Source organism: Siphateles boraxobius, unplaced genomic scaffold, assembly GCF_051911475.1.
Source record: "Siphateles boraxobius isolate OS27281-9 unplaced genomic scaffold, OSU_SipBor_1 5, whole genome shotgun sequence".
NCBI classification, from domain to species: Eukaryota; Metazoa; Chordata; class Actinopteri; order Cypriniformes; family Leuciscidae; genus Siphateles; species Siphateles boraxobius.
This window is the reverse complement of record NW_027509141.1, coordinates 26008954-26035723: the sequence shown is the minus strand read 5'-3', so window position 1 is coordinate 26035723 and position 26770 is coordinate 26008954. Positions and strand designations below refer to the sequence as shown.

Sequence of the window (26770 nt, the reverse complement as noted above, 5' to 3'; positions counted from 1 at the left end):
TGTAACGTACAAATGCTGAAACAAATCAATTTGTGGAATTTCAGAACCATTTCTAACTGAATCCTTCAATACTTTTGCCTCTATTTTAGGTCGCCACTATTCACCCATTAGTGACCCAAGACCCCAATTATGACATCCCAATACCCTCCATCAGTATCAGTGAGGATATTCAAAAGCCTCCATGTGGTTTTATTACCATGCCGAAACCCTCTAAGTCTGAATGGATTTATGATGTGCCTCTCTTCCCACAAAAACAAGGATGTGAACCTGGTTATTATGGAACCATTCCACCCAAAACTATTAATTCAAACCAACCACTTTATGATGCTTTGCCAACACACATTTGGCCTGAAAGGATGCACGGTGTTGTCCAACCCCTCTATGATATCCCCAAACCGAGCAATGTTGTGGTGCAATCTTGTACAGACACTGGGAAATCAACAAATTTGTGCATCTATGATGTCCCACCTTGCCATAAACAAAAAGACACCCCTGTAGTGTTACCTAAACATCCAAGCCTTCCTGAAATGGACTCTAAGAGCCACGAACCCCTTGACTACAGGGGTAAACCTGGACTCATGTATGACCAACTTCCACATTGGCCCTCAAGAAACAGGACAATGTCCAGGCAGCCTGTGGAAGGGATGATTAGAAAGGACAATGAAAATGACAAAGACCACCAGAGGAGCTCAACGGTGTCCACTTCCTCCACAGCTTCCAGTTCTTCCAGGAGCTCTTGCGACTCCTTGATGCTGAGTTCTCCGGAACCCGAGCCCTTGCGTGAGGTCACGCTTTCACAGGAGGAAGCTGGCAACAGGTTGCTTGAGCTGCAGGAAGTGGTGCACCAATCCGTGCCCAAGCTTATGCTGTTCGTCAGCAGCCAATGGAGGAGCAAAGAGCACCTGGAACAGCACCTCCATGAGATCCGCACGGCTGCCGAAGATGTGACCGACTCTGTCAATTGCTTCTTGAACTTTGCCTTGGATGTCAGAGGTAATGCGCAGCGGCTGACAGACTCTAACCTGCAGACCAGGCTCCTGAAGCAGCTCTCCATCGTTGAAGACTCAGGCTTGATCCTACAGCAAGCTGCAAGCGCTCTACGAGATCTGGGCTGGCTGCTGGATAAGCTAGTTCAGGATGCCGGCCAGTCCCAGACGCCTGACCACCTGGAGCGGTTTGTTATGGTGGCTCGGACCGTACCAGAGGATGTGAAGAGACTGGTGTCCATCCTGAACGCAAATGGAAAGCTTCTTTTCAGAGTGCCGACTAAGGAACCAGACATGGCGGAGAATGTAGGCTCATCTAAATGGAGAAGTAAACGTGAACCAATGGTAGACTCAGGAATAGATGAGAGTGACTATGTGCAACTTCAGGTAGGCAAATCTTACTACAGGCTACTCTTATTAATATTAATAGGAGTTATATTAATAATAAAAATGCTATTACTCTAAATTTGGGATCCATACCTATAAGCCCCATAGTTATTTTCATGTTATGGCCTATAACCTATAAATGGACGATTTTAAAAAGTTTTATTTTAGAAATTTATACTATATATATAAATATAAATAAATGAAATAAATTTGAAATAAAACGCTAAAACCTAAGAAATCAATCATTGTAAATACTACAAGTGAATTTAAGAATCACAACATTACAATGTACAGTATGAAAAATGGATATTAATTTTGATATTTGCTAAAGATAGCATTTAATAGTGCTATTATATTATTCACTTGACTTGCATTATTGACAGCAAAGGTCATCTAAATGTAAAAATGGAAGAAATCAACATGCGTGATACATTATTATTATTTTCTATATATTCTTAATTATTATATATTTATTAATATATGCTGATATGGTACTGATCTATCTTGCATCCCTGCTACAACTAATAATAATGTACATTTTACCAAATCAATATCATTTGTATATACTAACTTTCAAAAGTTTCAAACTAACATAACATTGAATAAATTATAAGATGTGAACAATAATATTGTTTACCTAAATATTTTAAACCAATGTTATTGCTTTTCAACAGACAGAGTTTGACCAACAACCAAAACCAGCAAGGAGCAGCTTTAAATCAAAGAAAAACGGTGATCACTTGAAAAAACAGGTAAAAACGTATGACGCTCCCAGTATTGTGTTCAAATGTATATTGATTTGGACTTTCTAAACAATTTCATTATTTATTGTGTCTTCAACAGGTTTTCAAATCACAACCCCCTAGCCCCAGTCCACTCCAAACCTCCAGGAAGCCTTGCATCTCTGACCACTGCCGGCTATATTTTGGAGCCATTCAGAAGGCCATCAGTGTGTTTACAAGTAGTCTGAATGAAGGCCAGCCCCCGGAAAAATTCATCTCCCACAGCAAGCTGATTATTATGGTAGGCCAAAGACTTGTGAACACTCTGTGTAGTGAAGCGAAAAGTCGCGAAGGCAACCGGGAAATATTGTCTATGAGCACTCAGCTGTGTGCCTATCTCAAGCAACTGGCCGTGGTGACCAAGAAGGCAGCTTTGAACTTCCCTGACAAACTGGCTGTCCAGGAGGCACAGGACATTGCCAAAGAATTGGCTCAAAGGGTACACAACTTTAGAATGTCACTGGACGTCTGAGCAGCAGTTTTGCCATCTGGTAGCCAAGTTTATCGTTAGAGGTGGGCTGGTGAAGACAACATATTTCTGGAATATCTCAATTTCTGTGATTTTTATGTGAGTCTAAAGCAGCCACCCTTAAACCGAACCCCACATTTTTTTAGTTTTGTTTAACATGTTAGTCTGGATGAGGAGGCAGTGTTAAAGGTAACAAAGGGACCACATAGAAATATAACCTCAATTAATGATATTGAGTATGTTTGCATGCACAACATATGCTGATGCAAGAATTAAAGCCTTTGTACAAATATCAGTAATGTATAGACATTTAAAATGTAAGTGTTACAATTACAAAGGCTTTCACCTTTTTTTATGTGATAAAATAACATTGTTTAAGGTGTTTGGATGGTCTGTTGTTGGGTTATTAAGAAATATCATTGTATGATTGTGCATGTAAACATACTAGGTAAAGACGAAGCAGAAAGCACGATAGTTGCTGTAGATGTTAAAGTGATAGTTCACCCAAAAATGAAACTTCTTTCATTATTTAGTCCACCCTCATGTTGTTTAAACCTGTTTTTCTGTGAAACACAGGAGAAATGACACACTTTTTTTTAGTACAACAGTTTATAACAATCACGTCAAGCTCCAAAAAGGATAGAACAACAAATCTAATGAGTGAATACATTAATGAATGAATCTTATGACTTATGAATGATGCCTTTTAGTCTATTTCTTACTCATAGCTAGAGTAATAGACTTATTTTATGGTGCCTTCTGGTCCATTTTGGAGCTTGAGACGCATAAAGTTTCTTCAAAATGTTTTTTTTAATGACAGAAGGTTGATTTTTTTGGGTGAACTATTCTTTTTAAAGACAGTAATACAGTCTTAAACATGATCTGTGCATTTATGCGTTGCATTCTTTCTGATATAGCCGACTCACTCAGCCAAACCTCAGACTTTAAATTGCACTTTTATAAAGCCATACTGTATACAGATTTTTGGTCATAAGTAGACAAATGTATTTTTTGTATGTAGTACGTGCCACTTTTTTTGTATAATAATTGAAAATGCAGTGTTTCAGCAAAATGTAAATATTTCCTCAATACAATTTATTTTACAGTTTTTGTATACTTTTTCAATTTTTCTAGTTTTCAATATTCAGTTTTCACACAGTAGAATGTAGAATTCTGTTTCATCAGTTGTCTGTGAAACGATTTCGTCTCGACACCAATAAAATGATACTTACCAACATTTTCTGTCTGTATAATATATGTACTATGACATTTCTCAAAATATCTTCTTTCACAGAAGAAAGTCATACAGATTTGAAATGACAGGGAGAGTAAATTGACATTATTTTCAAGCATTTTTTTAAGCAAGACGTTAAAGGACATTTAAAGTTCTGCGGCTGTTTTGAATTAAAAGAGATCAAATGACAGATTACCAGTGTGGTAGATCGAATTAGATCATATCTTATCACCAATGTGTCCCAAATTATCTGCTTCTAATGAGAAACGTCTGGCTTCTTATGTACTAAAATAAATAACGCGTTAGCGCCCTCTATCGATTGAACGTTGAAAATGGTAAATTTTCCTGTAACCAGGGACCCAAACCAGACCCTCAGCAGATAGACCCTCAGCAGATAGACCCTCAGCCAACAGATGGACCCCCAGTATTAAAAAGGCTATTCATTAACTTTAACATTAACACTTAGGCCTATTAAGGCATTATATAATTCACTTTAGATTCTAGATCTAACGAAGTGTAAAACTATAAAGTTGTCACAACTGAAATGATGTCCGTTACTGTAGCAAATACAGCTATGAGCCATAGAGCCCTGTAGAAGTCAATAGTAAATAACAGTTATTTGTGTATAGTATATAGCATATTATAGTGTTCGTATAGTATTCCACGTTATTTATTCCTACTATAACAGTTATTTGTGTATAGTATATAGCATATTATAGTGTTCGTATAGTATTCCACGTTATTTATTCCTACTATAACAGTTATTTGTGTATAGTATATAGCATATTATAGTGTTCGTATAGCTTCCACGTTATTTATTCCTACTATAACAGTTATTTGTGTATAGTATATAGCATAGTATAGTGTTCGTATAGTATTCCACGTTATTTATTCCTACTATAACAGTTATTTGTGTATAGTATATAGCATATTATAGTGTTCGTATAGTATTCCACGTTATTTATTCCTACTATTTACATAGTAGGAATAGTTATTGCTAAAATGTTCAACTCAAATAATATATTTGTAATCGGCTACGGCTAGCCATTATGAGAGACGTTTTAAATGAGTAAGAGTGTCATAACATGCAACAGTTCTCCTCCACGAGAACCGCGCCCACTGAACTCCAGACTCCTCCTCCGGTGTGACTGACTGTACGTGCCCTGCGTCGCTCCTCTCCTGTCTTTCCCCTACTCACCAGATACATCCAGACCGCAGACATGGCTCCATAAGGGTGCACATGGCGGCAAGCAGCCATGAACCAAAAAACAACTCACCAAAAACAACAGATGCATCTCCGATTTGATTGATTTTCGATTGATCAACTATCACATCCGCCGCAATATTCTTCAATCCGGTTTTCAGCATTCGGGAGAGGCTGCTTGCTTGCAACTCTCTCTCGCTCTGTCTCCATTTCCTCCAGATAATTTTACGTTCTTACTTAACTCGAAATAACAGTAGATATCATACTATAAAACAACAGTCATGGGTGTGCAGGGTTTCCAGGAATACATTGAGAAGCATTGCCCCAATGCCGTGGTGCCAGTGGAGCTCCAGAAGCTCGCCCGGGGTAGTATGGTCGGCGGCGGCCGGCAGAGACCCCCTCAAACTCCGCTCCGGCTGCTGGTTGACGCCGAGAACTGCCTGCACCGGCTCTACGGCGGCTTCTACACCGACTGGGTGAGCGGAGGCCAGTGGAACCACATGCTGGGGTACCTCGCAGCCCTCGCCAAAGCCTGTTTCAACGGCAACATCGAGCTGCTAGTGTGCTTCAATGGCGCCCTGGAGAAAGGCCGTCTCCACGAGTGGGTCAAGCGACAGGTGAACGAGAGGCAGACCGCCCAACAGATCGTCAGCCACATCCAGAACAAGGGAACCCCACCGCCCAAGGTCTGGTTCCTGCCCCCGGTGTGCATGGCCCACTGCATCCGCCTGGCGCTCCTCAGGTTCCACATCGGAGTGAGTAGCGGCAGATGCTCGCTGTGTTTTTGACATGCAGCCATTAGCTTAGCAGAACCAGATCAAGTGATCAAGCAAAGTGCTCGTCTTACAAGACAGTGGGTTGGCAGCTAGCAGGTGGCCCTTACTTATTTCGTGTTGTTGTGTAGTTTAACAAAAATAAAAAAAATATTGTTTGCTTGTCTTAACTGATTTAAGCTGGTCTTACATTCTGGCTAAGCTGAAAAGTTTCCAAAACCAGTCAGTAGACCAAGGGAAGGTAACCAAACTAGACTGACAGTGAATCAGTATTCTTCAAAATATGAATAAAGCTCTACCTTGGTTTACATGTTGCATTAATTCATATACACAAACATGTTAGAACCATGATTTTCTGCTGGTTTAATTTGTCACCCTGATTGAACAGCTGAAAACTGCCCAAAACCTCTCTAAAACCAACCTACAAGCCAGCTAATTAGTTAAGGCTGGTTTTCAGCAAGGATCTAACTTGAACATAAATACATGGGTTTGGTGTGTAGGGTCTTGGACTCAAATCTGTAGGACATGCTGGTGGTATCTGATCAGATCTCATTTCCACAGGCATTTAGTGAACACAGAAGCCAACTGTACAGGTTGGCAATGCATTGCCATTAAAACTGAGTGAAATTGAAGCATAAGTGATTAATGACATAATATTTATTTAACAGTAAATATGGTATAAATAACAACATAAAAGACAATTCTTAAATATTTATTCAAATTTTTTTTTACCTCAATCCTCAACAGTAAGGAAAGTTGTTATCTGTGTGTACACATCAATAACCTTATACATGAATAACCAAATATAAACCTCAGAATAGGAAAAAAAAACCCATTTATGTATGAATACAGAAATGAAGTCATGTAGTAGTAGGTTGTGCTGGCAAAAGGAAGCGCCACCTCTTCTTTTCTGTGATTGGTTGTTGTGTCACACTCTTTTGACAGAAATAGTAAGCACTGCTCTGTGATTGGTTGCACACTGTCCTGCGTCACTTCTGCTGAGATTTAGCAGCAGTACAGGCTGAGACTAAGTTTATGGGCCCTGTTCTCAGAAGAGAGCCACGACTTACTACATTTTTGCCCATGAACACTTTTGTTTGCATTTATTTAGTATTTTTTAAATGTATGTAATATTGTTATATATGTAGGCATAAATTATACTACTAGGATTTTTATCTACTTATCTCCTGTACTCATAAACATAGGATAAATTATGAACCTGAAATGTGGGACAGGATGTGTGCAATATGATGGATTTAAAAATGAATTTGTTCACGAGTCATGCCTTGTTTTTCCTATCAAGTAAAGGCCATCGAACATCCTGTTGCTCAATGTATAGTTTTAAAATTCACATCACAGTCCAGAATCATCTCATCATTGATTCTTTCAAATAGTGCTAATCGATTAAAGCATTTGACAGAGAAGCCAGTGCAATTAGAAATAACATTTCCTAGACTAAACGTGCCACACAATCCTTTCATGGAAATCTGTGAAACCCTGCAGTATAGTCGATCTCATCAATGTAAATTTGTTTTTGTTTTTCTAATGAGCCTTTCTGTAATTTGCTTTCTCACTCAGGTTGTCCAGACCATCGAGGATCATCACCAGGAAGTGATTGCCTTATTTAGAGAAAATGGGTTCCATGGCCTGGTTGCCTATGATTCTGATTACGCCCTGTGCAACATCCCGTACTACTTCAGTGCCCATGCTCTCAAACTCAGCCGCAACGGCAAAAGCCTCACCACCAGCCAATATCTGATGCACGAAGTTGCCAAGCAACTTAATCTCAATCCAAATCGTTTTGTCATTTTTGCTTCACTTTTAGGTAGGTTTGAAGGATTGCCAAGTAATTTTCACTTCAACATGACACCTACATTAATTCTAAAGCATGTTCTTAGTCTTATTGTGAATGTTTTTCTGAAGACAAAATGGTTTGTCTTTTTAATATTTATTCCATCTAATCTAATCTAATCATCAAGTCCTTCATTACCTTTGTACACAACTATTATGCTTTTTATGAGTATAACCTTTCATGCAGCGTGTAAAGTAGCTGTTTGCTGGATGTTAAAGGTCTGCAAAGTTTTAAAGATCAAATTGCACAAATAAAGTTGTTGCCTCCCTAAAAGAAAGGAAAATAGTGAACTTCCGACATGAACCGTCAGCAATTCCGGCCTCACTTCCTGTTACATACATACTTAACAATGTAACAAATTTGCACAATGCCAGCCTATGGTCGTCATTGGCTGGCCTCAAACAAACTCTATTTTGACCCGACTTCAAACACTTTAGTTGTAGCTGAGGCATAGAAGAGTTTGGTTCTTGTTGTCGAGAAGAGGCTGTTTTCAGCTCTACATATCCACTTTGCATGCAATTAAAAAGGATGAGGACTCTCACTCGAATTGATACGGAAAAACTGACGCCATATTTACAGTCTGTAACTGTGCAAACAAGTGCTGAGGAAGATCTAGAGCAGAAATTAAGATATGGTAAGAGACCTTATTCACAGCAGCGCCATCTTTGATTTGTAACTGGAATAATAGCGAGGCTGTGAGGGGTAGACATGCATCTCTTCAGAGGGTTTTACTACCATTTAATGGTAAGTCTTTGGATTGTTCTGCTGACGAAACACTGCAAAAATATGTTTCCAAGAAAATTCAGTTGACAAACTCCCGACAATATGAGCTGTGGAAAATTATAAGTGATGTGGGTGCTTTATACACCTTTTTTTTTTTAGCGGGTGCCATTGAAAACACTGTAAGTCTATCCCTCACTTTCAAACCTGTCATGGCGCTGCTCTGAATAAGTTCTATAGATGTTTTGTTTCCCATACACATGCTGTAAGTGGTAGGCCAACAATAGACCAATCAGATAAGAGTAAGCTCTTTAAGGGGAGGAGTTTAGAGAGACCGAATCTTTGAATGAACCGTTTTCAGACTGAGAAATTAGGAAATGTGTAATATACAGGTCCTTCTAAAAAAATTTGCATATTGTGATAAAGTTCATTATTTTCCATAATGTAATGATAAAAATTAAACTTTCATATATTTTAGATTCATTGCACACCAACTGAAATATTTCAGGTCTTTTATTGTTTTAATACTGATGATTTTGGCATACAGCTCATGAAAACCCCAAATTCCTGTCTCAAAAAATTAGCATATTTCATCCGACCAATAAAAGAAGTGTTTTAATACAAAAAAAAAAAAAGTCAACCTTCAAATAATTATATTCAGTTATGCACACAATAGTCAATACTTGGTCGGGAATCCTTTTGCAGAAATGACTGCTTCAATGCGGCGTGGCATGGAGGCAATCAGCCTGTGGCACTGCTGAGGTGTTATGGAGGCCCAGGATGCTTCGATAGCGGCCTTAAGCTCATCCAGAGTGTTGGGTCTTGCGTCTCTCAACTTTCTCTTCACAATATCCCACAGATTCTCTATGGGGTTCAGGTCAGGAGAGTTGGCAGGCCAATTGAGCACAGTAATACCATGGTCAGTAAACCATTTACCAGTGGTTTTGGCACTGTGAGCAGGTGCCAGGTCGTGCTGAGAAATGAAATCTTCATCTCCATAAAGCTTTTCAGCAGATGGAAGCATGAAGTGCTCCAAAATCTCCTGATAGCTAGCTGCATTGACCCTGCCCTTGATAAAACACAGTGCACTAACACCAGCAGCTGACATGGCACCCCAGACCATCACTGACTGTGGGTACTTGACACTGGACTTCAGGCATTTTGGCATTTCCTTCTCCCCAGTCTTCCTCCAGACTCTGGCACCTTGATTTCCGAATGACATGCAAAACTGAGCAACAGTCCAGTGCTGCTTCTCTGTAGCCCAGGTCAGGCGCTTCTGCCGCTGTTTCTGGTTCAAAAGTGGCTTGACCTGGGGAATGCGGCACCTGTAGCCCATTTCCTGCACACGCCTGTGCACGGTGGCTCTTGATGTTTCTACTCCAGACTCAGTCCACTGCTTCCGCAGGTTCCCCAAGGTCTGGAATCGGTCCTTCTCCACAATCTTCCTCAGGGTCCGGTCACCTCTTCTCGTTATGCAGCGTTTTTTGCTACACTTTTTCCTTCCCACAGACTTCCCACTGAGGTGCCTTGATACAGCACTCTGGGAACAGCCTATTTGTTCAGAAATTTCTTTCTGTGTCTTACCCTCTTGCTTGAGGGTGTCAATGATGGCCTTCTGGACAGCAGTCAGGTCGGCAGTCTTACCCATGATTGCGGTTTTGAGTAATGAAACAGGCTGGGAGTTTTTAAAAGCCTCAGGAATCTTTTGGAGGTGTTTATAATTAATTAGTTGATTCAGATGATTAGGTTAATAGCTCGTTTAGAGACCCTTTTCATGATATGCTAATTTTTTGAGACAGGAATTTTGGGTTTTCATGAGCTGTATGCCAAAATCATCAGTATTAAAACAATAAAAGACCTGAAATATTTCAGTTGGTGTGCAATGAATCTAAAATATATGAAAGTTTAATTTGTATCATTACATTATGGAAAATAATTAACTTTATCACAATATGCTAATTTTTTGAGAAGGACCTGTATATAATGGGAAGGTTAAAGTGTTTTTTTTTGTTTTTTGTTTTTTACCTTGAATGCATATAAACCTGTTGTAGGAGCCCTCTAAAACAAAATCTTGAAAAATAGCATAATAATGCTAATAATTAAAAAGAAAAGTTTTATTCAGCAACGGTGCATTAAATTGATCAAAAGTGACAGTAAATACACAATTGCAAAAGATTACCATTTCAAATAAATGCTGTTCTTTTGAGCTTTCTATTTTCCAAAAAAATCAACATGTAGAAATAATTGCTCAAATGTTATCAATATTGTCACAAATCATTCAGTTTCATGGCTGAAAAATGTTTTACAGTTGCAATAAAAAAAAGTGTAAAAAGTGAGTACTTCTGCGATACAGGATCAAATAAAACCTGATGCTGTTTTTGAAGGTAATCACATACTGCCTGATGAAGACTTGGCTGCCTTTCACTGGAGTTTACTTGGTCCTGAGCATCCTTTAGCATCCTTGAAGGTAAAGCCACTTATTAAATTTTTATTTTTATTGATTTTGTCTTGGTCTGCATATATATTTTTTTCACTTATCATTTAGCTGTGTTCATTACTACTTAGCACTTAATGGCCAAATAGCTCACATTTTTAGCAATCATGCGTTCAGTCTGGCTTCATTCTGGTATGCTCGTTGAATATCCTGTTTTACTCACAAATACGTTATATAATAGAAGTAAATGTGTTGTGTATAACAATTTAAATATTTCAGGTTTTTCTATATTGACCAGTAAATGTTTAGCCCCTGGTTTCACAGACAAGGCTTAAGCCTATAGTCCCAGACTAAAGTGCATGTTTGAGCTGTTTTAAATGAAAGTAACTTGCACTGAAAATATAAATATATCTTAAAATATATCAGTGCCATTGTTTTGTCTCTAGATGCATACCAGTAATGTTTTTTCCCCAATGCACATTTATAAAAGCTACTTAAATGTCCTAATTGAACTATACCTAATCCTGGCTTAATCTAAGCCCTGTCTGTGAAACCAGGCCTAAATGTTGCAAAAAATAAGACTTCAGTTCTCATTAGATTTCCTCAGTTACAAGCCACTGTGATCAGTTTCTTTGACAACGAGATTGATATGAATTCTGGAAAATAACTTATCAGGACCATGCAAAATCACTTCAGCATTGTCCTCAATGTGTACTCTTTTGGTTTAAATTCTCCGTCTTTGAATCTCACCCAAGCAAATCAACAACTGCGACTATAAAGGACAGAGTTAAGCTGAGGAATGAGTCCATGCGTAACCTTCTGTTATCATCTCTCATGGTTGCTGTTGCTTGACAGATGGTTTCATTGATTTGCTGTGAGCTAGAATAGAGTGTGCTTAACTCGATTTTAACACCTGACTTGGAGCTCCACGCGTGCTTAGTCACTTTTTGTCGCTATCATTCTCGACTTATGTTTGTGTATATCTGTGTTTGGGTCTATATATTTAGTAATTACTTTGTGGTTATTGTAAAAAAAAAAAAAAAACTTTTTTTTGCAGTTTATGATTTCCATTGTCAATTAAGCTTGATTAACCTAATATCGGTGTGTTTGTACACGTATCGGATTGTACCCAGTCAGATATGTACTCCTATGATGCCCATCACATTTTAAGCAGAAGGAGCTTTTGCTGGGGGTGTGATGGGTTGTTTTCTTTGGCCCAGGTCCGCGCGCACCAACTCGTTCTTCCTCCATGTGATGTCGTCATAAGAGCCGTGGCAGACTATGTCCGGAACCTACAGGATGTCCATGATCTGGACACAATCACTAAAGACATATTCAAGCACTCTCAGGTAAGCTAAGGCCCCATTGTAGCACCTTTAAAAGGATAGTTCACCCAAAAATGAAAATGATGTAGGGCTGCACAATTGATTAGAATAAAGGCAAAAGCACAATATGGCTTGGTCTTTTAAACAGAATCAGCTCATGATCTGGTGATTTCAGTGTCAGAGACGGGCTCGATTCACATCTCTGCATCTGCTCATGACTATCATTTGGGACAACATTCACCAACCATCTTCTCAAACTTGAGAAGCACTTATAAACTAATAAAATCTGTTGTCAATAAATGAGAAACTTTAAGGGTGTCATTAAATATTAGTGTTGTAATTTTACAAATTGTAATGTAAAATGAAATTATTATGATTTAGTTTGTAGTCATATTATTACAACAATTTGAGCATAATTACGAAACTATACAATCACAATGAAATCACAAATACAATTTATCAGAAAAGTTATATTTTCCCACAAATCACACAGCCCTAACTTCATGTTGTTGTCTTGACTTTCTTATACAGAACACACAAGAAGACATTTGAAGAACATTTTAGCTATTTTTGTCCATGCAATGAGAGTCAATGGGGTCCAAACCAACAAATTGTTTATATTTTTTTAAAATATCTTAACCAGGATGAGAACAACATGGGGAAAAGCAAACAATGAAATGTTTTATTTCGGGTGAACTATACCTTGAAGACAAAGAATTATGGATCATGTTTGTTAATTCTGTGGTTTTGCATTCTAGTCCAGAACCGATGACAAAGTTGTCCGTTTCAAAAAAGCAGTGGAGTATTACGCCAACGCCAGCAAGCCCCCTTACTTCCCCCCCTATTTAGGTAAGATTGTCTATATTTTTGATTTTCCATCTCTCACTGAACATCATCTGTTCGTGCTTGTTAAATTCTTGGAGCAGGACATGTCTACTAATGCTTGCTTGGTGTTATGTTTTCCTGTCTGTGTTTGAGGCCAGGTTTTAGAGGCACGCTCTGTCTCTTTCTTAACCACCTCTCTCGGTCTCTGCACTCACAGTAATGTGAGAAATTTTCCCACTTGCCTCGGACCTTGTGTGCACTTGGAATGGCTGCTGTGCCCTGTGCATACAAATAGGCTTCTTTAGAAAGGACTCTTGCACAGAGAGCTGCAAGTCTGGAGAAACTCTCCTCCGCTTGCCTGAAAACTTTCAACAGCTCCATTGAAATGGTGTCAATTGAATAGTTATGAGACGAGAGGAGAGTTCGATTCGACATCTTCCAATTAGTTAGAGCATGTTTGACAAATTAGAGGGATTGTCTTGTAGAATTATAATACAGTCTTTTCCGAATTCAGACAGGTCAACTTTTTGCATGATTTTAAATGTTCCGATGCGGTCAGAATGTTATGGAAGCTTATTTCTGCCACAGAATAAAAAATAATTAAAAAGGCAATTGTGCATTTACCCCACATTTCTGAAGTTTTATCTCACTATTCAGACTTGTTTCTCGCAATGCTCACAAATAGTTTAGAATTGAGAGATATAAACTTGAAATTCCAAAGAAAAAGTTTGCGAGATGATAACTCAGATTTCAAAGGAAAAATTTCAGAATTGCAAGATGTAAACTCGCAATTACGTGTTTATAACTTTCAATTGCAGGATGTTAATTAGGAATTCAAGTCATAATTGTATGATAAAAAGTCGCAGTTAACCTTTTATATCTTACAGATTATATCTTACTATTTGGATTCTGGATTTTAAGATATAAACTAGAAATTCTGAGGGAAATAAGTCTGAAATTTAAGTCTGAAAAGTCTGAAAGTTGCGAGATGTAAACTTGCAAAAATGTCAGAATTGTGTGATTTTTAAAAAGTTACATTTTTTCCCTGGTGGAATCTAGCTTGCATAGAATGGTATGGGCAGGACAGCAAGAGCTGTATTTCATAAACCTCAATACATCTCTGTGCCTACACACATTTTGAATGCATCAAGGTCAGTTTATAGGGTGGGTGGATGTGCGGTATAACAAGAATCTCAGTAAGGGATTTTTAGTCTTTTCTCAGTATGGCTGTTTTTCTTTCCAAGTTCCTCGACTTTTTCCCCCCTGTTTTTGCTCCAGAGATTGAACCAGATTTCTTTTTTTACATTTGTATGCCTGTAGTCAGACCAAATCAGATGGGGGTGCCAGCAGCACTGCAGATGCTTAACATTCCAGGCAAACCTGGGGTGAGTACCATTTCACTATTATGGTCCATGCTGAATGACTCACACTGACAAATACATGTTTTCGTTCATTCTCCTAGGTCCAGCATGGCTATTCCGGCCCTCCGTTGGCCGAGCCTGTCCATGAGGCTGACCCTTCGGGTAAAGGGCTCCTAGAACAGAACAGCTACAGCAACATTCCTAGTGATGGGAAGGAGCACACGCCGCTCTACGAGAGGTTGTCCCCCATTAACCCTGCTCACGGCGGCAACTCCAACCACACAGACCCGGCCTTCTTCACCATGTCATCCACATCCTCGTCCTCAGAAAACGAGGAAAACACAGGCTCCACTGCCAAGTGAGTAACTGAGAACAAGGGAATGTATGTGGGAAATGTGTCTTTTCAAAAGAAAGTTGTGTGGGAGTTACTGTTTTGATGCTTACTACTATTATTTCTGCTACGGAAACTGTATCAGCTGATATAAATTTTGTATGGTTTATTATTTATTTATATACTGTACACTGTTTATATTGGATATTTTACAAAAGTATGTTCATTTCCCCCCATTTGTTTTTAAATTCTCACTTAAATGTAAGCCTTTTAACAACTCTTGTAATTTAATAACACAGATAAATGTTATCTTTAGTAAATTACCAAATGAATGTCAAATCTTTGTACCATACACTATAATGTTGTGATGCCTAAATTCACTTGTAATATTTAAACTATTGATTCAAATGTTTAGTGATTTAAAAAAAAATTGTTTAGACAAAATAGTGTAGAATTTTAATATTGGCCATTAATTTGTTAGCAGGCATAAATGTCAGTTTATTGGTACCCGACGAAATCAATATCGTTGCATCCTTTCATTCTCAAATGTAGCCATGTAAGTGACCATAAGGGATGGGACAAACAGAGAAACCAAATGGACAATATCCCAGAAGGAGACCATGGGGACCAAAATAAAGTAGGTCTACTTTAACTTTATATGTCAAAATATGATATCCTCTTTTATCCTTGTATAATAGATAATCTTGATATAATAATTTTACATCCATTTAGTGAATTCTTTGATTTCTCTTTCAGTCTGATCCATCTGTGACCTCCCCTGTAAACCAAGACCTGTTGATCAGAGGTCACGTAGGGGTTAATGCCCAGATTCCATCCCTCCTCTCGATGCCAACAAGAAATCACATGGATATTACTACTCCCCCTTTACCAATGGTGGCACCAGAGGTGCTACGAGTCGCCGAGCACAGACACAAAAAGGGCCTCATGTACCCGTACATCTACCATGTTCTTACCAAGGTCAGCCTTTAGTTACTAGCATCTCAGCTGTAACTATTCCTTATTAAACTCTTAAGATTGATGGTGTTTGATGGTTGTTTTTTTGCAGGGTGAGCTTAAGTTATCTGTCACCATTGAGGATGAAGCTAACAAAGACCTGCCCTCTGCGGTGCAGCTGTACCGGCCAATCCGGCAATATGTTTACGGGGTGCTCTTCAGCCTGGCCGAGGCCAAAAAGAAGGCAGAGAGACTCGCCATGAGGAGAAATCGCCTCCCGGACTGTGAGTAACAGAACTTAACATCTCATTTGCAACTGTCAGGAAATAAGGAAAAAATTGTCTGTGGTTCCAGAATATATATATATATATATATAAATCTACCATCAAAAATTGACAAATACAAATGACAGATTACGGAGAAAACTTTGTTCATGAATATTGATATTGTATTGCTTACATTATCACCCAATCTTTTTGGAACAAACAGTAATTAATGTAATTAATATTCACAAGCTAGACCTTTACCAATTTTTGCAAAAAAGCCAACATTTTGGAAATAAATCTATCATAAATGTTGTCATCTTCCCTAACATTATTATTCCGAAGTTCCATTTAATAGATGTTTATAAAAAGGCAAAAATGTAGAATTTCAAACTAAAATATTGTATATAGTTATTGGAATGTTTAAGTTAAAAATAAATAAAAAGACTTTTCAGCTAAAATAAATACTCAAACTTGGGATAAATTTGCAATTCATTTATAAAGTCATAATATAGACAATTCTAAATTTCATTTTTTTTTTACCTAAGTCAGTTTATAATTCTGCTACTGTTGTTCAAATCTTACATATTCCTGAATTGTTAATTGAATATTGAAAAATGTGTATTTGATCAAATCGGTTGGTCCAGCGTTCCAGTATTCAGACATACTTGAAATTGTTAGTTCCCAACCCTTCTGTTATTGCCTGAACTCTCTCCAGAGGCCTGTTGATGGCTGGTCTAATTACTCACAGAGTAGTGCACTTGAGTGCTGACATAAGCTTGTTATTCTTTGTCGTATGCAGCCAAATACATTTTTTCAATAATTAGCATCATTCAAGAACTAACATTAGCTCTGTTAATGCTGACGTCGTTTTTCCCTGAGTGGAAAATAGAATACAAGATGTGAAAATAGAACAGGAAAACTCCATTATTCAAAAGTAAACATTCCATTAATTTATTCAATTAGAGAAAATCCTGTCAAGGCAGACCTACTATGAGATCTGGGCTTAACAATGTATGCCTCCATAGAACCAGGGGAAAATAAATGGCTAAATTCTCATTGAAAAAAAAAAACTGCATTACCCATGATCCACCAATAAGAGAATATTTGGCTATTTTCCAATACATATATATATATTAGGGCTGTCAATCGATTAAAATTTTTAATCTAATTAATTACATACTCTGTAATTAATTAATCTAAATTAATCGCATACACAATCTTACAATGTTTACATGGTACAATTTCTGGTAAGCTACGTTTTTATTATTATTGCTTGACACAAATTTCACGATTTCAATTTAATTTAATTATTGTGATTTGATGCAATATTGACTCATTTGGATAAATATTAGGTACACAAGATAGGCATTCATTTTTCTCAAGAAAAAAAAATCTCACCCAATGCTGTAAAAATACAGAGAGCCATATCAGCTGGTAGTATTTAAGGTTAAAAATAGCTCAAATTAAATATAATGCTTGTTTATTACAAATAACAACTTTGATATAAGTAAAAATATAATCCATACCTAATATACTAGTAGGCTACATAAATTTTGAAAAATACTCTCTATAGCTCTTTTTTATAGCCAACTATAACATGCTATATGGTCATGAAATGGCTTTCCTGAGGTAACTTAGGGCTAAATGTTATGTGAAATAATTGTTCTCCAGCTGTTTTATTGACCTCTTTTCGCGGTTGAAAAACACTGATTGATCGAGGAATATACATTTCGGTAAGTTTTAGGCTGCCCTACTGTATCTTTCAACATTGGTCATTCGTGTTTATTTACTATTAGCTAGAGATGATCGGTTCACGTGCCGCTAGGGATCTGTCATGTCACATTTACAAGCGCCAAAACGGTATAGTTTGATTTTCGTAATAAAATTAACAGAATCTGAGAGCTGAGATTTTTTTAATATCATAAGTAACGTGCTCTGTCTTGTCTGTTTCCGTGTCCTCTCTTTGGTGCGCGATTTTTCTGTGCGTGAGAAAATGGTTGTGTGACGTGAGAGCGCGTGAAAAGTTACAACACACACACACACAAGCGCGCTTTCTCTCAGACACACTCGCCGACTCACGCACACACTGACTCCTGGATGCATTTTGATGTTGTAGGCCTACTTTAGAGTTTGACGAACTCCGTTTGTTAAAAGTAAATGTTCCAAACAATGATCCAAGCAGCGCGTTCTTGTCTCCCTCCTTCTTTTTACACGAACGCTAGAACGGCTCCGCAAAGGTCAAAACGGAATGGATTAATCTGCGTTATTTTTTTTAACGCGTTATTTCTTCTCAGATTAATTAATCGAAATTAACGCGTTATTTTGACAGCCCTAATATATATATATATATATATATATACATTTAATATACACATATACACACACATATATATATATATATATGTGTGTGTGTATATGTGTATATTAAATTTGTTTGTTTACACTCAATATTTTTAAATGTCTTTGCCAAGTTTTTTAAATGTTTGAATACATGCTTATATATATGTTGTCAAACATAATTTTAAGCTAATTAGTTCATGATGTTTAGTCACATCTACAGACTAAACATTGTTTTTGTTTTGTGACGTTGTAGATCCAACAGTGATAATAAAAGAATGGGCTGCTTACAAAGGCAAATCTCCACACACCCCTGAACTAGTGGAAGCACTTCCCTTCCGGGAATGGACCTGCCCAAACCTGAAGAAACTCTGGCTGGGCAAGGCAGTGGAGGACAAGAACCGGAGGATGAGGGCTTTTTTGGCCTGCATGAGGTCGGACACTCCAGCTATGCTGAACCCTGCCAATGTCCCCACACCACTCATGGTGCTCTGTTGCGTACTACGGTAAGCATCTAAACACCGTTTCTATTTCTAAAAGCTTGGAAAGACATACAGAAACGTATGGTAGTTAAATGCTTTCCCACAGATTACAAATGGCTTAAACCATTGCAGTAAGGGGCAGTCAGTATCAGCTCTTGTTTATTTGTAATATTTCACTCCTTTGTGTTTTAATTCAGGTTTATGTTACAATGGCCAGGAGTAAGAATTTTGCGTCGTAACGAACTTGACGCTTTCCTAGCTCAAGCACTTTCTCCTAAACTTTATGAGCCTGACCAGCTGCAGGACCTGAAGGTGATTTATGTGGAGAATGTTGCACGAGGAGTGTCCAGAGAATACCCACAAACCCACATTAAAGGCCTGTTCACATCAAGGCATATGCAACAGAACGACATTAAAGAAAAACTTTCACAAAAAATGTTGTGCGCAAACTATCCGCACAGAGCCTAATGACAAATATGTTATCTCTAAAGAAAAGTTCGGGTAACTTTTGTCATACAAACGTGAGAAGCAAAAGTTAAAATATCCTCAGATAATTGTGTGTATGCAAAGCTATTTGTGCTGCGTATGGGAACACATTTGTATTTCTTAAACAAATCCCAAAAAGAAAGTATATTCTTTCAACCAATATATTCAAAATATTCAGATTATTTTTTGCCAACAAAACTTTTCATCATTATGACGATGACTTTTTAAGATTGTTTTAAGTATGGATACCTGTACACATTTTTTGCCATCCGAACTAAGTGTTTTTATGAAAGTGTTAAAATAGGTAAATACTCTGTGAAGGAGATCATGGATAAATGAACACGTTTGTTTAAAAGCTTGTGTATGCGTTTCACATTTAGATTTGGTTTGAACCGGCTCCGGTTTGTCCAGTTTAATTAATGAATCTGATATATTTACATGTTAATGTATTTCAAGCAAATAGCCAGTTGCGTTTAAAAAAGAAATGAGGTTTTAAGTATTTTTCTGGACACTTCTTATTTTGTAAGAACGCTTGCCATGCTAATTGGCCTTGATGCTTTTGTGAAAGCATGTTTTCATCTGATAGTCGGTTTTGCGGGAAAAGACATGGCATTTGAGCAACATGTGTGCTAGGAATGTTGTCTTTTTGTGTAGATGGTTTACTTGCCTGGCTGAGCCGTTTTTTTCTGCTCGTTTCAGTCTGTTGCTGCGAGCTCTTAAAAACACACGTGAACCATCCACGCTTGCTGTGTTGTGTCGTGTTTGTCCATGTCTGTCAGCTCTGTCGATCTATATGCGCTTTTTGCTTCGCTGCTGCCTTTGCTGGTTGCTCTCGCTGGCTGTTCATGAATTGGCTGGTGTAGTTTGTGCATTAGTCTACATGTATGGATAGACTATGATTTGTTCATGCTTGCTTTGTGCTTTTGGCTGAGGGAGGAGGGGTTTGTAATCTGCTGGGTGGTTTAGCATGTTGCTTATTTAACCTTAAGAGCTTTGTTTAACTGTCACTGCATCTGTCGCCTCCAGATCGATAACCTGGATCCACGCGGCGTTCAGGTGGCTGCTCTTTTTATGAGTGGAGTGGATATGGCGTTGTTTGCCAATGACGTGTGCGGGCAGCCCATTCCCTGGGAACACTGCTGTCCGTGGATGTACTTTGACGGCAAGCTGCTACAGAGCAAACTCATCCGGGCCAACAGAGACAAGGCCCCACTCATTGACCTCTGCGACGGTCAGGTATAATTAGCATGGCAACGCTGTTTTTTTTTACATGCATAAAAGTTTCAAAGTCACATGATTTACAGACAGAACGACTTAACCGACCTTAAACTGAAACACCAGATTGAAGTATTACAGCAGAAAAGATTAATGATAGAACTGTGTGCTCTTCACCCTGATGATGGATTGAAACTAATTTTCCTTGAAATTAATTTTTCAGTACAAAACCAGAACCAAATAAACTTATTGATACTAAATTGACATCTGAGGAATAAACAATCTTGGGTGACTGAAGAAATTAAACTAGCATTTTGTAATTCCATTTCAATAATTTGGGGTGTGTTTGTAGTTAATGCATTATAGTTTGGGGGGGGGGGGGGGGAGCAAAAGTGTTTATTTTTATTTTTATTATTGTTCCAACATTTGAAGTCAGTAAGTTTTTCTTTTCTTTTCTTTTCTTTTATTCAGCAAGGGCACATTCAATTGATCTATTTCAAATTAACTTTCTATTCATCAAAGAATCCTGAAAATAAATCACACTTTAAAATGTATTGAAATGATCAATTATTTCAAATTTTCACAATATTCACAAAGATTTCACAATATTACAGTTAACTGTATTTATATTAAATAAATGCAGCCGTTATGAGCATAAGAGATTTCTTACAAAATCATTGAAAAAAATCTTACTGACCCCAAACTTTTGAATGGTAGTGTATATATAAAATCCATTAGGGACAACAGATGCAAATTAGCTGTTAGCTAACTCTGGTGCAATTGTTTTAAATTGTGCGCTGTCCCTGTCAAATAAAAACAGAAATAAAATTAACTTCCTATTAAAATTATATTAAATATTAAGACATCAACCAGAGGTGCTCACATATTCTATATTTGCAAACACTGAACTCAAACAAAACCTATAATAATATATAAATTATATTACAAATATACCTTTCGCTACTTTTAAATGTTTAACAAATAATTTTTTGAGCTTACAGCCTGTAGTTCACCTAATTTATGGTTCTGTAGCTCACTGTAATTCATTGTTTGCACAATATATACTGTAATATTGACTCAATTGTTAATCTTTAATCCACAGAATTGAAGGTGTAAACTGATGTACGGTTTAAGTAATCTGTTAATGTGAAATCTTATTTCACATGAAGTTTTTTCTATAAAGTAAGGATGAAATTGTAAGTCTGCGATTGCAATCCAGAGTTATAGTTATGTCCTCTTGTTGTCTCCAGACAGAGCTAGTTGCGAAGGTGGAGAAAATGCGTCAGAGTATCCTGGAGGGTCTGAACTTCTCTCGGCCACACCAGCCCATCGCGTTCCCCCCTCCACCTCCACACGCAATGCCTTTCTACCACCACAACAACACCTTCTACCCTCCACCTCCTCTGCCCCCGCTGCAGGCTAGAGGCAGGGGCATGCCTGGTAAGAGTGATTGCTAGACTGGTTGGTAGTACACATTCACAATATAGCAAACACATTTTCATTAGTAATTGTTTTAGTAACTTAGATGTGAAATGTTTGGACACAATAATGTTCTTTTAAAAGTAGAATGCTAATACCATGTAAGTCATGTTTATTACTAGGTAGTAAAAGTGATGTATGAATCAATGAAGGGCTTTTCACACTGCGCTTAAACCGGCTTTAAAACCCTGGTGCACCCTTGTTCTTTAGAGAGCAGGATTCTTTTTCTATTTTGACCAAAAATAGGACGATGTGAGCATTATGGAGCGCTAAACTCTGACATGTAATTTGTTTCATTCATACTCGCCCTCGAGTGCCCAAAAGTGAGACTCATTTGTAATAAGTTCCAGGAAATCCCTAATATGGACAAAGACATCCAGCAATGGCTGTAGCTGAATAAAACGCAGATAGAGACATTTACGTATGATGGTTTATCGGTGTACTTCAAGCCATCTCTGGTATTTTAATAAGGATAAGGTATATTTATAATGGAATGCCAATTGACATAGCCTTTATCACTGCATATAATACTATAAAATAATGAATTTTTTCAATGATCAGATGCTTTGGACAGTTATGGAAACGCAGCGCATTGTGTAAAAAGTAGTTTCAGCGTTTGATGGGAAAAATGACAAATGCAGATGGAAAAGGTGTCAATTAGAGTGAAGAAGAGACCATTTCACTCTTAGCATTAATAGTCTGAAAAGAGAGGTTTTGTGAACTTGGTCAACCGATTCTTTGTAAAGATCCAAGTACTGTACATCGCTGTCATAAACACGATTAGCTGAAAAAGCTAAACCAGTTTGATTTAATCATTTAAAGCTGCAGTCTGTAACTTTTTGCGCTCTAGCGGTTAATAAACAGAAGTGCATGCTTCTTGCAGAAGAACATTGTAGCCGGTACTACTTCTCTCTGTTAACGTCTATGACGAGTCCACAGTTACTGGGCTACAACCCGAACCAGTCTAAAATAGTCAGAACATAAAACTTATTATAGGTGTACCGTAGTGATTCAGGATAAGATAAAAACGCAGTGTGGAAAATGGATTCTTGATGTACTTGCTCATTATATAAATTTTGTACATTTTGAACTAAAAAAAAAGTTACAACCTGCAGCTTTAAGGATGCAGCTTCTTCAGAGTTATTAAAGTTACGTTGTTCATTTCATTCCTCTCAAGTAGGCCTTCAAGCCATTCCTTCACAGGGTGGTAAGCTTGAGATTGCAGGCACAGTGGTGGGTCAGTGGGCCGGTAGTCGTCGTGGAAGAGGAAGAGCTGCGTTTCCCATACAGGTGGTGTCAGTTGGTGGACCAACCAGAGGGTAAGCATGAAATATCCAGACATTTTTCTTTAATAATGCTAGTTTATAAATAAATTCTCCCATTGTAATGTTTGTATTTCTGTCCTCTTATTCCAAAAATACATTTATATTTACTTTTCTGGGCAGTACAGTTTATTTTTAATTGACTTACTCACTGTTTGTATTTGTCTCTGTTGCAGAAATATCTGCGTTTAAATATTGTATACAGGGCCTGACATTAACACCCGCGGGTGGATTTCAGCAGTGGCGCGTAACAGTCACTCCTACTAGCCACTTTGGCGGGTTGAATTTGATGTATAATATACATTTTTCAATTGAAGTCTTTTAAAAAGGCATCCGAAATAATAAACTAAGTTCAATGTAGTGTTGTCAAAAATTTCGATTTTTTTATACATATCGACACTGAAATATCTGAAACGCTTCCAATACTCATTTTCCACAGAGTACACTATACCAGCTGCGCTTTCTCACTCTCTCATCTCTTTGACAGCGAGAGTTTACACAAACCCGCCTCCCCTCATGCATAATTTTACTAATTCCCACAGATTTTATGTTCACCAAAAGTGTACGCAGATTAAGCCTCTTTCAGCACTTAAACGGTCAAATACTCACAAGTATTCATGTAAACATGGTCGGTTTTGTTGAGAAAGAAAATGCATGTGCATCAGTATTATGGGTCTGTGCGTCAGGTCTTAAAGTGACCGCAGCCTAATATACATGCTGCCAAATTATGAGATAATATTAAAAATATCTATATGGGAGTTTCTCCCCATGGTATTGATGTCAAAATTGTGGCTAGTGAAAATTCTGAGTGACTAGTAACTTTGGAAAACCACTAGCCACAGTGGCCGATGGGTAAAAAAAGTTAATGTCAAGCCCTGTATAGTTTTTCTTTTAATGTATTGCCTTTCTTTGAACAGTCATCCAAGAGGTGTGATTTCTACTCCTGTTATAAGGACCTTTGGTCGAGGAACCAAATTCTACAGTAGAGGGTTCAAGAGTCAGGTATCATACCAGGTGAATGTTATATTCATATTGTTTATTGAGCATGTACACTGCCGTTCAAAAGTGTAGGATCAGTTAAAAATGTTTTTAAAGAAATGATTTTATTCAGCAAGGATGCATTAAATTGATAGCGTGACAAAGACATTTTTAATGTTACAAAAGATTTCGTTTTCAAATAAATACTGTTCTTTTGAACTTTCAACTCCTCAAATAATGCTGAGGAAAAAATGCATCACGAATAATTATAATTAATAAGAATAATAAAATATTCTAAGAATACAAATTAATAAGAATACATATTTCTTGAGAACAAATTCAGCTGACATCAGTCAATATTTCACAATATTACTTTATTTTTGATCAAATGAATTCAGCCTCGGTGAACATTAGATAATTCTTTCAAAAACATGAAAGAAAAACCTACCAATCAACCTCAAAATTCTAAATGGTAGTGTATCAATTCCGGGGGGGGGGTCACATGTCCTGGGACATATCATTTATTTAAATGTACCGGTAGTGTGTGGTTATTCTTCAGAAATCAGTGATGAAATCATTTTTATTCTTAATTTTTACACGGATTGGATTGATGGACATGGTGCAAAATTAATTTTTAACAGAGCAAACCTGCATATGCTGCCTCAAACAATGAAGAGATAAAAGACAGAAAGAAGCCCAAGTTGGCGACCAAAACAGCACATCTGTCCTCAGAAGATGCAGCAGAGAACGGCTTGGTGGAGGGTGAAGAGGCAGACCAGCTCAATGGGAATGAAGGGGAAAGCAGGGCTCCGAACCAACCTGAAAGTGCCTTTAGCAACGAATCTAAAATGTGCAATACTAATCCTCATTTAAATGCACTAAATGAAGACGGCGAGGGCTGCAGAGATGAAGTCCTGGGCGCCGCTGTCTTACAAGCAGAAGAGTAAACCTATTTTTATAGAGAGGGTGAAGGTTGATGGAAGGTTAAGTGTTAAGGAATATCTGGAAGGATGGAAGGCCTACAGTCGGTGTACATTTTTTCCTCTCCGAAAGCGATAAATGAGGACTTACGAATTTTTGAAATCCCTCTTCGATGTCAGCGAGTTAAAGCTACAAGTAATGATGAGGATACCTCTCCGTAAAACATAGATATACGTCAATAAATAGAAAATCTTACCAGTTTAATGATGAAGGACGGTGTTCTCCCTCGTCAATGATATTACACGTTTTAAAACTGGTTACATGAAATTATTTTACTTTCTCGATGAAATGCAGAAACCGAAATACTGATTTTCATTTTCCAGTCTTTTAGTTTTTAGTAAGTTGAGATTCAAGTACCATATATATATATATATATATATATATATATATATATATATATATATATATATATATATATATATATTGCCATTGTAATTGAGTTTGTATTGTCACAGTAAATGCTTTTTTTATTGTTTGAGAACCTAAAACTCATTTGAAAATGAGAAAACCAAGAACGCGTTTCTCCCGTGTCATCACTGTTTACTCGTGTTTCAAATGTACGGTTGTTTTGACATTAAGTAACTAGTATTACTACTGCATCTTAAGTTCTGATGATTTCAATATGTCATACATTAGCGGTTATAGGTAATATGTCAAGAAATGGTTAGAAAAATCTCACGAGTTGCAAATGAGCTCTTGGAAAAAACACCAATGTCTCTTTCCATGTCAGAAAATGCCATGCATCAGTGATTAACGATGGTTTCTTGAATCAAACGTAGCACATTAGTACAACTGTCTCAGCTAAACTTTCTGCATGGCTCAAGATTTTAAAAAAAAAGAAGAAAAAAAGGTGTGTAGTTCTAATGCATGTTGTCCTATTTCTTCCTTCATTGCAAATACCTTGCCCATCTGCAAAATTTTAAAAGGCTGATAATCAGTAATAGTCCTATAAAAGGTGTTAACTGTTAGTCAGTAAATAATTTGCGCTAACCTTAAGTTTATTATTTTTGTGATTTATTGACCTCTGTTGTATTTACTCCAACATTATCTAGCCACTTTAAATATTGTTAATCCTGGTGTTTTCATCACTGTAAACATTATTGTTCTCTGTTGCTGTTTTCCGCATTCATACTAGCATACCAATCTTTGGAAAAAAAAAATGGCTGTGATCTTAAATTCTTCCCCCTTTTCTTAGCTCAGAAGTTATGCGAAACATTCGACCCTCCCATTTGAGAGTTTAGTCTAAGAAAGTACACTTGTAATCATTTTGATGTTTACTTTAGTGTTTTCAGAACTTCTAAACGTACTTTTAAACGAGAATCATTACTTCTCCATCTAATCCTCCTGATGCTTTTCATTGCACATTAGTGATCAGAAATATGGTGTATTCCCCTCAGTCCCCTGCCGCAAATCTAAGTAGGTTACCTTGATGTAAGTTGATTGGAGTTTCTCCCTAACTCATGGGTTGTAAAAGAATGAACTACTGTTGGGTTTGAGTGATTGTTGATGGATTGTGGTGTGATGTATTTGAAGGAAATTGAATGCAACTTACAATGCTTAATAAAAGTCTTTATTCTTTTAGAATAA

The 26770-nt window shown here is 37.4% G+C and overlaps 2 protein-coding genes across 4 annotated transcripts in view; both read left to right on the top strand.

Annotated features, from left to right (window-relative positions):
• Positions 1–3861, top strand: part of cass4 (Cas scaffold protein family member 4) — an 18265-nt gene extending 14404 nt beyond the window's left edge. The window contains exons 5-7 of one of the 2 annotated variants that reach the window (XM_077203599.1): positions 90–1373; positions 2048–2125; positions 2217–3861. In XM_077203599.1, the coding sequence (XP_077059714.1) occupies positions 90–1373; positions 2048–2125; positions 2217–2627 (1773 nt within the window). In that variant the 3' untranslated portion in view covers positions 2628–3861. The remainder of the gene's footprint in view (positions 1–89; positions 1374–2047; positions 2126–2216) is intronic. The other variant, XM_077203601.1, reaches the window with a different exon arrangement.
• On the top strand, positions 3851–26770 carry LOC143711711 (constitutive coactivator of PPAR-gamma-like protein 1). 2 transcript variants are annotated; one of them, XM_077203598.1, is made up of 17 exons: positions 3851–5817; positions 7414–7660; positions 10792–10874; positions 12062–12190; positions 12925–13015; positions 14312–14376; positions 14454–14710; positions 15236–15320; positions 15440–15661; positions 15750–15921; positions 18497–18746; positions 18920–19034; positions 20235–20444; positions 21674–21863; positions 23083–23221; positions 24142–24238; positions 24844–26770. In XM_077203598.1, exons 1-17 carry the CDS (start codon positions 5344–5346, stop codon positions 25147–25149), a joined length of 3132 nt encoding a protein of 1043 aa, XP_077059713.1. In that variant the 5' UTR covers positions 3851–5343; the 3' UTR covers positions 25150–26770. The 2 variants fall into 2 exon arrangements, with proteins under 2 accessions (XP_077059713.1, XP_077059712.1); XM_077203597.1 differs by having other exon boundaries at positions 23080–23221.

Bases quoted from the DNA above. Each gene is read 5' to 3' on its own strand.
- LOC143711711 (XM_077203597.1), top strand. From the start codon at position 5,344: ATGGGTGTGCAGGGTTTCCAGGAATACATTGAGAAGCATTGCCCCAAT. The intron at 12,191-12,924 runs GTAAGCTAAGGC...TTTGCATTCTAG, and splicing joins ACATATTCAAGCACTCTCAG to TCCAGAACCGATGACAAAGT. The intron at 20,445-21,673 runs GTATAATTAGCA...TGTTGTCTCCAG, and splicing joins TTGACCTCTGCGACGGTCAG to ACAGAGCTAGTTGCGAAGGT.